Source organism: Berghia stephanieae, chromosome 7 (assembly GCF_034508935.2).
Source record: "Berghia stephanieae isolate SIO BIC M18660-M18661 chromosome 7, UCSD_Bste_1.3, whole genome shotgun sequence".
Taxonomy (NCBI): domain Eukaryota; kingdom Metazoa; phylum Mollusca; class Gastropoda; order Nudibranchia; family Aeolidiidae; genus Berghia; species Berghia stephanieae.
The window spans coordinates 49,682,530-49,695,029 of record NC_088366.1 but is presented as its reverse complement, the minus strand read 5'-3'; the positions used below and the strand labels follow the sequence as shown (position 1 = coordinate 49,695,029).

Genomic DNA, 12,500 nt, shown 5'->3' with positions numbered 1-12,500 from the left:
CAGGTGTAAAATGAGTATCTGGTCGTTAACAGCGTTGTTTTTGTCCGAAAAATTGTAATAGGCGTCATGTCCCGTCCTACATATTAAGTGTTGCTGTTGACCAGGGGCCCATTGTAAAGCGCTTTTAGCACGTTTAGTGGATATAGCTCTATATAAAGCTCAAACTCACTCACTGGTGTAAGATAAATACCCGAAAATGTGTGTATGAATTGGTGCCAGACAGAACGGCTATGTGGTCTAGTGGTATGACACTCACTTTCGGATCGGAAAGTCCTGGGTTCGAGCCTCGCTCGGCGTATAGTTGAATCCTTGGAGAAGGCTCTTTACTCACATTCTCTCACCGTACTCAGGTGTAAAATGAGTACCTAGCCGTTAAAAGCGTTGTATCTGTCCAAACAAAAATTTGTAGTATCGCCTAAAGGGCGTCATGTCCCGTCCTACAAGTTAAATGTTATTATTGGCCACGGACAACTTGGAAAGTGCTTTGAGTACATTTAGTTGATATTGCGCTATATAAAATCTCAATTGTTAAAATTATCTTTTTTAAGCAAGACAGAAAAATACACTGATTTTAGGGGATGATTATTTTTATTTGTAATTTTCTTCCTTGTTTTGTCTACCAATGTTTCATACACAGTTTTTCAGATCTTCATAAATTAAATACGAGAGTTATATTCAGAATGATTTTTGTTTTCAATTTTCAGTTTATCAATTCAACGTTAATTATTGAATATAGATATTTGATTTAAACAGAGCATTCATTCGTTCCGTTCTTGAGACCCGTGAAAAGGCCTCAATAGACATATTGTAGGACAAAGTTTATTTAGCTGTGGATATAATGTGTATTTTATTGTTGAACAAAAAATATGAAGAAAAGGCGAAGAAAAGGTGATATGGGTTGGGGAGTTGGTGTAAGTTTGTAGTAAAGGGAAAGGGAGACAGACGGCCTGAAAGAGGAGAGGGAGCGAGAGAGAGAGAGAGAGAGAGAGAGAGAGAGAGAGAGAGAGAGGGGGGGGGGAGCAAAAGAAGAAAGGAGATAGATGAAGGGTGGAAAGAGTGGAAGTGGGAGGAGAAGAAGGGAGAAGGGAGAGAGGGTCAGGTTTATTGTGGTAAGTATATGTAATAAAGTTTGAATTTGATAATTCAAGACATATCATTATATAAAGACATGTCCGAGAGAGAACATTAGCCAGCGGCTCCTCCATCGACTAGTGGCGGGGCAGTGCGGCTATGTGGTCTAGTGGTATGATACTCGCTTTGGAATCGGAAGGTCCTGGGTTCGAGTCTCGCTCGGCGCTTCGTTGAGTCCTTGGAAAAAGCTCTTTACTCACATTATCTCACCGCACTCAGATGTAAAAGTAGGACCTGGCCGTTAACAGCCTTGTCGCTGTCCGAAAAAAATTGTATCATCGTCTAACAGGCGTCATGTCTCGTCCTAAATGTTAAGTGTTGTTGTTGGCCTTGTAAAGTGCTTTGAGCACGTAAGTGGATATTGCACTATATAAAAGCTCATTTTTTTATTATCTTCTTTTTTTTTTTTTTGTACAAAAAATAAATGTTATAATAATTGTTAAGGTAATTGATTTGTTTGGTTATGGGTCAACAAGCTAATGACCATGCTTAGAGGTAGTAAGAAATTTAAATTGCCCATTTCTCGCTACAGTGAAATGTGACCCTTCGCCTCAAAACGGTATTAAGTCGGGATGGTTAAGATATTAAAAATTGAATTTATAGTCAGAAATATCAGACTTGTGTTGAGTTTATATGATTTATTGAGGAGAATGACAATCATATTTTATGGTGCTAATGCCAACAATTTATATTTGTGACCAGTTTAACATTTACTTCGGCTTTTAAGCATCTGGTTCGTTCCGACATAATACCGTTTCGAGACGATGGGTCACAAATTCTAATAGAACTCAAGCAGGAGGGACCTCGGTGCTATGAAGATTAAGTTTCATTTTGTTATAATGCTTATGTAAATCACCAAAAAAAGGTCATTGACCCGAGGCCTATGAATTATGAATGCAGATAAATGAATATCGAATTATAAAGGCCTATTTCAAAAACTGGATCAGAAATAAGTCGTACTGTAGTGGATTTTGGGTACCCTGATAATTTGTTATGCTTTGAGTTGAACTGGGTCAGTGTTTAATATATAATATAAAGGTTGTCCAAAAAGAATGGGTAGGTGGTAGTGATATATAATTATAATTCCCCTTTATAAGTAGTGCGGCTATGTGGTCTAGTGGTATGATACTCGCTTTCGGATCGGAAGGCTCGGCGCATAGTTGAGTCCTTGGAGAAGGCTCTTTACGCACATTTTCTCACCGTATTCAGGTGTAAAATGAGTACCTGGCCGTTAACAGCGTTGTCTCTGTCCCAAAAATTTGTAATATCGCCTGACAGGCGTCATGTCTCGTCCTACATGTTATGTGTTGCTGTTGGCCAGGGACCCCTTGTAAAGCGCTTTGAGCACGTTTAGTGGATATTGCTCGATATAAAAGCTCAAGTTAATAATTCCATCTCCTTACCGGCCATTTTCAGAATTTTCCCAAATGCACCTAACACAAAAATAGATTTTTCTTACTCAAACAGAAAAGCAACAATTACATTCTTAACATAATATTATTATTAAGCAAATTGAGTCCTACAAACAGTTTCAATGTTTTATAGCAATAACAAAAATAAATTATTTAAATTTTGTGATGAAAAATTGAAATCAGAATGAGAAAGTATTGGTTTTATCGTAACGAATGTGGCGATTTTCCTATGGTTGGTAAGGAGAGGGTTAGAAAAACCCCATTCATTTGGGATATAAATGCATTTTCACAGCGCGTAGCATAGTCCAGAAAAATATCATGCAGTCAAATCCCCACAAACTGGAACAAGAATTGATAAATAAAAGATTTTAGATAGTTTGCGTTTGGCTAAGAAGCTCACAACATTGCCATCCGGAAGTATAACGTACCAACGCACAAAACTCTGTGTAACCATGAACGTTTATGGTCTGGATAATACAGTTAAGTGAGAATTACTCATAAACGTGGATGGCAAAAAAAAAAAAAAAACAATGACAAAGACCCGAGTGACGTATATATATATATATATATATATATATATATATATATATATATATATATATATATATATATATATATACATACATATGATATGTGTGTGTGTGTGTGTGTGTGCGTGTGTGTGTGTATACATACATCACTTAGAATAAATACATATAGACGACAGAGAAATTAATGTCGCGTATCACAAATATTTCTCTAGTGTCTGCCTGAATTTTTAGTAATGCTTTCATGTTTTTATTGTTTTTGTTATTGTTATTGGCTGAAGAGGGATTTTGATCCCGAAACAGTCCGTATTTGGTATTTTGTTGTGTGTTTTCATTTCGAAGCTAATCCATTCATTTGCGTTCAATACTTCTTGGAGAAAGAGTAACTTGTGTTTCTGAAACTTCAAAACATCTGAGTTCCCAGATAATTTTTACTTTAAATTCTATCTTTTCATCTGATTTTCACCATGATTCGTGCGTCTCCAATCTTACCTGGAGTGAGGCAAAGGTCTGTGCCAAAGATAGAAGAAGATGGAAGAGTGCTGTTGAGGCCCTATGCTTCGCCAGGAGCCAAGAGGCAGAAGTCAAGTCAAGTTTTCATCTGATTCATTCCAACAGAATATCGAATTGACGAATTTGGTCACAAATTAAATGTGAACCGTTGTATTCCATCTTTTCAGCCTTCAAGTGATCACATTAATTGCATTTTACGTCGTACAGTGGAATTTGCATTAAGTCAACACTCTTAAAAGTCAATTTCTACTTAAAGCCATCACCTTATGTTGGCCCCAAACGATGTTCCTTTCTTTACCTTAATATGTTCTAAATTGATAGTGGATAAAGTCAAACTTGCTTAAATTTCAACCAATCTTTAATCCTGGTCCAGTTATGTTGGCTTTATCAGATTCTACTGTATTTCAGTGGGACGGTGAAGGAGAGAGTAGGGGCAGATAATAAGAGATAAACCGGAAGAGGTCAAATGAGGAAACCGGAAACGGTCAGCATTGAGTAAGAGCAAACATATTATATCCAAAAATAAAATATAAAAAAAATAATAATAATAAAAATCAAGACTCATTGAACAGCTAGCTTGGCTCAAAAATGTCAAAGAACATTTTAACCCGTTAACTGGCGTAATCTGGAAAAAAGACACGGATTTAAAAAATTTGGCCAGAATACTCTTCCATCAAATATTGATTGATTTAAAAATCCCTCATCTTGGCAAAAGCTCTTAAGTCTGGAACCTCGAGAGGCAAGGAAGAACAAGGGTTGAGAATTTTATTTGCCAAAATGAGAGTTATTTAATCATTTAAATCGGTCGATATTTGAAGGACGAGTTTTCTGGCCAAATGTTGAAATATAAATATGTGTCTTTACAGATAACGGCGATTAAAGGGTTAAAGAGATTTCACACACTGATTTAAAGACAGACGGACGGATGGACGGAAAGACATCACACACACACACACACACACACACACACACACACACACACATAAATACACAGGAAGACAAATAGACAGAGAGCACACAAAGATGGATTAAAAAACCCAGACAGATAGACAGAGTGTATGACAGACACACACAAGGTGTGTAGTGTGTACACATTACATATTTAGGCTTAAGAAAGACAAGTGGGATAAACGAGTTACACAATAAGTTAATTGATCAGCCTCCTCCTCCTCCGACAGGACAGGTAAACTACGATCACGAATCAATATTGGCTTTACGTCCAAAACGAAAGCACGTATCTTCTTAATGAGGGAATAATACTGATAATATTAGGTCTTGGTCAAATTGGATAAAAAGTCAAAAAATTCACAAGCCATAGCTCGCTTTTAAATAATAAATGCTAGAACATCAAAAATATAAATAATACGTTGATATGTGCTTGCTTGGCTTAGAAGCTGCCACCATTTCCATCCGGAAATATAACGGACCAACACACAAAACTGTGTAACAGTTTAGTGAGAATTACTCATAAACGTGGATGCATAATTTTTTTTTTTTTAAACATTAACAAAGACCCGAGTGACTTCAACTTCATTCTATCTATACCACCAAAAAAAAAAGAAGATAAAAAGTAAGAAAAAATAAAAAGACCACATAAAAGAGTTTAGAAACAAAATATAAAGACATGAATAAAACATATTTTAAGTATCTGTTAATGTTTCACATATTATATATATATATATATATATATATATATATATATATATATATATATATATATATATATATATATATATATATATAAACTCCTGAATATTAATTATCTGTTTATGAAGATATAAAAATATCAACATTCATCCTTTAACCGGATTTAAACTAAATCGAAAAAAAAAATATCTTTAAAAAGATAACGAAATAGTACAAAGCAATCTTCATACTAAGCATCTAATAGACGTTGTTATATCGCCTGATTTCATAGGCAGTTTCATCAACAAGATAGGTGATGTCACTCTTAAAACATACCTGTGTTGTCAATAGAAAGAATGAAGTTGACATCACTCATGTCTTTGATATTGTTTTTGGCCATCCGCGTTTATCAGTAATTCTCACTAAACTGTATTAACCAGACTATAAATGTTCAAGTTACACATAGTTTTGTGTGTTGGTCCGTTATAATTCCTGATGGCAATGTTGCGAGCTTCTTAGCCAAGCGCATACTATCTATTAGTATTACCACTAGACCACATAGCCGCAAAATATCAAAGGTACAAATTATTTTGGAGCAGGCACTGGTGTAAGATAAAGATCTGAAAAAGGATGTGTGAAACAGTGTCAGACAAAGAAAGAAAGAAAAATACAAGAAGAAAAACAAACTACCATAAAAAAAACAGCTTGCTTCAATACCCAGCGATACCCAGCGATACCTAGCGATACCCAACGATAACCAGCAATCCCCAGCAATCCCCAGCGATCCCCAGCGATCTCCAGCGATCCCCAGCAATCCCCAGCGATCCACAGCGATTCCCAGCGATCCCCAGTGATCCGCAGCAATCCCCAGCAATCCCCAGCGATCTCCAGCGATACCCAGCGATATCCAGCGATACACAGCGATCCCCAGCAATCCCCAGTCCAGGCAGGATGATTTTTTTGGGATGTTACAGAGGCGCACACCAACTTCACTCCCAACAACACTGAATCAAGATCTCAAAAAATATCCACTATCTACATTTAGAAACAACAAGCGAAGAGCTGATTTCAACAACACAAGGAAACATCCAACTGCCTCAGCACCTTAACACACATGATGTGATGACATTCTAAAGCTAAGAACACTTGCACTGGACAGAGATTTATGGAGGCAAATTACTAACTGAATAATAGAAACAGACTGACAATCTCTAAGTGACGCACACATTCACGGCAAGCGTCCATAGACACTGCGCAGCAGCCATATTCATTTTTCTTTTTCTTGAAATTTTCTTTCTTGCTTTGTCTGGCACTGTGTTTCATATACACTATTTTTCAAATCTGTATTAGCAAAAAGCACGCATGCGCAGTACTACTTACCAAGCCGTCTCACTGTTGTCATCTCTGACATCCTCGTAGCCCTGGTTGATGGCTTCTTTGTCGATGGTGGTCGTCATCTTGTATTGAGTAGATTGAGGTTAAGACTGTAGAAGAGAACGAATTATATAACAAAATGTCATTCAACGTGAGCATTATTACGTACGTAGTTTAAAAACACAACAAAAGAGTACACCATTTTTATTTTCCATTTTGTTGAAAAATCTATGTCCTGATAGTAGCTATGACTGTGCTGATAAACAGTATGAAGTTGACGTCACTCGGGTCTTTGTTATTGAGTTTTGCCATCCGCGTTTATGAGTAATTATCACTAAACTGTATTAACCAGACTATAAACGTTCAAGGTAACACGTCGTTTTGTGTGTTGGTCCGTTAAAATTCCGGATGGCTATGTTGTGAATTTCTTAGTCTTAGCCAAGCGCATACTATTTATATCTATAAATATATAACTACTTGTTAAAATTACCAATTTGTCTTTAAATACATTAAATTAATGCTTTAAACTCATTATTTATATACTATTTATCTCTTGCAACAAAACTTTGTTTTCAAGAAGTTTATTGAATTAAAGATCTCTATTTAATCCTCTAAGCTTGGTGAGAAGTTGCCAGGCTTTGATACCAGTAAGAGGAGACACTGGGTAGCTGCGAATCGGCTTCGGTCGAGGAGCTGCCTAACGGCAAGTGCGCTACATCGGTGGGGTCTTACTACCTGTCCAATATGTCCACGCTGTGGGCAAGAACCCGAGACGGCAGAGCATCTAGTCGAAAGGTGTGTTGTGACGATGCTACCCGGCGGGTTCGCGACGGTGCACGAATGCGGACCGGGCTTTGGTGATTGGGTCGATCGTCATAACATAGTAGTATGAACCATTAGTCATAAGAAGCTGCTCTATTTAATGGACAATGGGAGCGATCTATATGCATGTTTTCAACCTAGTCATCAATCACATGATTTGTTGGTGTACAACGATTGGACATTTCTCAATGCATCCAAACAAACTAATTTGTTTATGAAAGTTGTAAACATACCCATGAGTCATGCTGAGCAAAATGACCAATTATTGTCGCGTTGGATATTTCTTACATTGTGAACACTTTTCACTATGTGGGTCATTTTGAGCACACTTTGCAACGTGACCAATGACCTCGAGCACATGGAAATATAATATAGATCGTGTCCATTTAGGACCCGAATGAAAATTCGTAGTTTTAATTAAGAAACATCCGTCTGGCTGTGTGTATCCGTAGGTCTGCTCTTTGTGAAAATATTGAAATATCGCCTCGCATACGATTTTGTCTTGCCCTACGTGTTAAGTGTTGCTGTTGGCAGCAACAGCTTCTAATGGTCCTCACACTACTAGTCCTTCAGAGCCAGAGACTCATGGAGCCGGAGTTTATCCCGGTTTCTATAGCATGAAACAGACAATAGCAATTGCTTGCTATCCTTTGGATAGAACGCTAATCTATCGCAAAGTACTTTCCGCCATATCTATCAGACTCAGCTATCCAATCACTGCTGTGTTGACAGAGGAGGGGGGGGGGGGGTCAGAAAAAAAAACCAACTCGATTGCACCCGGGATCGTCTCGGTCCCTACTTTGCTTGTGAAGCGAGTGCTCTACCAACTGAGCAAACAACGTAATAAACAAAAATGAATATAACAGCTTCAAAAAAAAAAAAACACCAAACACGGAACGTTTCGGACTAAAACCCCTCCTTCAGACAAACAAAACTACAACAAAAAACCAATGAAAACATCAATACATTACTATTTTTTTTTAAAAAGATCGACGACAGAGATATTTCATTGTTTTGTTTGTTGTTATTTTGTTTTGTTTCTGTTTTGCTTTGTTTTTGTTTTGTTTTTGGTTTGTTTTTTTTTTTTTTTTTTTGTTGTTGTTGTTTTTGTTGTTGTAGTTTTTTGTTTTTGTTTTTTGTTTGTTTTGAGCCCAGAACGTTCCATGTTTGGTATTTTGTTCTTTTTGTTGTTGTTGAAACATTTATATTCATTTCTGTTTTATTTGTTAAATGTCAAAGTATATGACGAGAGAATGCAATAATCGGAGAGATAGGGTGGGGCGGAGGGGGAGGGGTGAAAGTAATGAATGGGTCGTTAAACAGACGTGCGGGCATTCTAGGGAAAAGAATTCGATGATTCCGTTATGTGCACAGAACTATATTTTGTGGTTATGGGTACCGTATAACCCCAATATATATATATATATATATATATATATATATATATATATATATATATATATATTAATATATATATATATATATATATATATATATATATACATACACGAACACACACACACACACACACACGCACACACAGAGAGAGAGAGAGAGAGAGAGAGAGAGAGAGAGAGAGAGAGAGAGAGAGAACCTCCCACATTGTTCGTCCATCCTTGAAAAGGAGGATAAAATGCAGACGATGTGACAAGCCAGAAAACACAGAAAACAATGAACTATTAATATACATAATATTACTGTAACTGTCAGCCATTCTTTGTGCATGTTTATGGTATTTTGTTGTATGACACACGACACACCTATTTAGCGTTGTTGTTAGCTTGGGATCTCTGCAAAGCGGTTTGAGCACATTGAAGCGCTAAGGCACTGAGTAAAAATTCAGGTTTTGTTTGGGGTTGTATTTTCGCTGTTTGATTTATTAATTTATTTCTATTGTTTGTTTGTTTTTGTTTTTTTTTTTTTGTTTGTTTGTTTGTTTGTTTGTTGTTTTTCGTTTTTGATTGGGGGGAGGGGGGCGGGTCGGGGGTGGGGGGGGGGGGGCAAGGGAGATTGTTTTTTTGGAGGGGGATTTTGTTTTGTTTTTGTTTGTATGCTTGTTTGTTTTAATAGGGGGAGGGGGGGGGGGGTTGAAACTGGTTATTTCACACTAAGCACTTGTGAACAAACTGGGAACTAACAAAGAAATAAATGTTATTCAATCTCTTAGGGCGGTGGGTCTCAAACCCAGGACCTCACAGATTAACATAAAAGAAGACCATGCTGCTTACACTCTTTCTACGGCAATAGTATAGATAGAACGAAGATGACGTCACTCATAACTTTGTTATTGCATTTTGCCAACCACGTTTATGAGTAATTCTAACTAAACTGTATTAACCAGACTATAAACGTTTAAGGTTACACGTAGTTTTGTGTGTTGGCCCGTTATACTTCCGGATGGCAATGTTATGAGCTTCTTCGCCAAGCGCATACCATCTATAGATAGTATGCGCTTGGCTAATAAGTTCATAACATTGCCATCCGGAAGTATAACGGACCAACACACAAAACTATGTGTAACCATGTAATTTTATAGTCTGGTAAATACAATTTAGTGAGAACAACTCACAAATGCGGATGGCAAAAAACAATAACAAAGGCCTGAGTGACTCATCTTCGTTCTATCTATACAGGATACATAATCCCCGTCTTGACATCAAATCTATTGAGATAATAAAGCATAGCGAAAAAAAACCCCCCGACTCGTGATGACTCACTCGCAGTCTGAGGGAGTGTATCGAACTAAAACACCTGATACACACACCCCTTTTACTATAACTAGGTAGTCTTTAAACCCGCCACTAAGTGGGCAAGCGAGACCGATATCTCGTTAATTTTTCTCAACTTCACGGATCTATTAAATAAAAACTATCAAAGATATGACAATAGATAGTATTCGCTTGACTGAGAAGCTCACAACATTGCCACCCGGAAGATAACGCACCAACACACAAAACGATGTGTAAAATTCAACGTTTATAGTCTGGTTAATACAGTTTAGTGAGAATTACTCATAAACGCGGATGGCAAAAAGCAATAACAAAGACCTGAGTGACGTCAACTTCATACTATCTATAAAACTTTAATTAGATGAAATGTGTGTGTGTGTGTGTGTGTGTGTGTGTGTGTGAGTAGAGTGTGTGTGTAATTGGATGCGTGTGAGCTTTTGTTCGTATGTCCGAATCTGCAGTGTGTAATGTTTTTCACTGATGGTCAATGTGCAGCGCTTCGAAGCTTCGGCATAAGCGCTATATAAATGTACATCTATTATTATTATTATCATTATTATTATTATTATTATTATTATTATTATTATTATTATTATATTATTATTATTATTATTAATATTATTATTATTATTATTATTATTATTATATTATTATTATTATTATTATTATTATTATTTTATATTATTATTATAATTATCATTATTATCATTATTATTAAAGAGTTTTCTTTCCTCTTTCACTTCGTGGTATTTTCTTCTTTTAAAAGAATATTAACATTTTCAAAATATTATTTACAATAATAATATATCTATCTACATACTTTCACGTCCAAACGTGTGCAAATATTCGTGGTTCAGAGCACCTACCTTTGGCCTCTGCCCCTGACTAACCCCCTCTCGATTTTGCTGAATTATGTAACAAGTTAATTTTATATTTTGCTGAATTATGTAACAAGTTAATTTTATATTTTGCTGAATTATGTAACAAGTTAATTTTATATTTTGCTGAATTATGTAACAAGTTAATTTTATATTTTGCTGAATTATGTAACAAGTTAATTTTATATTTTGCTGAATTATGTAACAAGTTAATTTTATATTTTGCTGAATTATGCAACAAGTTAATTTTATGTAAAACAAGTTAATTATTATCGTAAAATCAAGATGTGAAAATATGGATATGAAAAGTTGTTAGGTAGAGCAGATAGAAAGTTACAAGAAAAAAAATGAGCTTTTATATATAATGCAATATCCACTAAACGTGCTCAAAGCGCTTAAAATTGGGTTCCTCGCCTACAGCAACACTTAATATATATAGAACGAGACATGACGCCTTTTAGGCGATAATACATTTTTTTTCGGACAGATTCAACGCTGTTAAAGGCCATTTTACAACCGAGTCTTTTCCAAGAACTCAACTAGGCGCAGAGCGAGGCTCGAACCCAGGACCTTCCGATCCGAAAGCGAGTGTCATACCACAAGACCACACATAGCCGCACAAGATCAAGATGTGAAAAAATGTATATGAAAACAGTGCTAGACAGAAAATAGAAAATAACATATTTACAAGAAGAAAAAAAACAGCCCAAAAATTCAGCCTGCCTCGACGGGAATAGGGATCGAACCTCAGACCTCTTGATTACCAGCGGTGACCATAATTGCATTCAAGTCTCCGGCATTGTTTCTTAGAGTAAGACACTGCACACGTCTATCTATCACACGACTCAGGTGAGAATCAGTAGGCATATCCTACATATCTTATGAATTTGAAATTTTGGTCCTATATTGTAACCGGTTGTGTGAAAAAAAAGCATTATTGCGAAGCTCATTGAGCATGGAGTAACAGTTAAATGCGTTATATGTTAAATGTTGCTGATGGCCAGGGGACCCCGTGTAAAGCGCTTTGAGCACGTTTAGTGGATATTGCGCTATATAAAAAAAAGCTTTAAAAATATATTATTAATAAACCAATATCGATAATATTTCATTATTGTCAACAATGAAGACAAAACTTAGAATTGTAACAGGAAACTCAAAGTAAAGTGTCTCAATCATCGTGTTTACGTGTTAACGAAGGGGAAACTCGAAATGTCCAGATTATTTTCCTTTGTAACAGAAAACACAAAAATAAAACGCAGGTATAGCTAATAAAGCCGAAAATCAGGAAGTGTTTAAAGAAGAACACTCCCCCCCCCCCCCCCCATTCAGATGTGCCGGTCTTTAACTTCGTTGACTTTATAGATAGTTCGAAGATGACGTCACTCAGGTCTTTGTTATTGTTTTTTGCCATCCGCGTTTATGAGTAATGCTCACTGAACTGTATTAACCTATAAAAGTTCATGGTTACACACAGTTTTGTGTGTTGGT

General features: G+C 36.3%; 1 protein-coding gene across 2 annotated transcripts in view; it reads right to left on the bottom strand.

Moving 5' to 3' along the window:
- LOC144977432 (coactosin-like protein) overlaps positions 1-12,500 on the bottom strand; it is an 82,141-nt gene that overhangs the window by 69,180 nt on the left and 461 nt on the right. For both annotated transcript variants that reach the window (XM_078922644.1, XM_078922645.1), the window contains exon 2: positions 6,590-6,693. In XM_078922644.1, coding sequence (XP_078778770.1) covers positions 6,590-6,666 — 77 coding nt within the window. In that variant the 5' untranslated portion in view covers positions 6,667-6,693. The remainder of the gene's footprint in view (positions 1-6,589; positions 6,694-12,500) is intronic.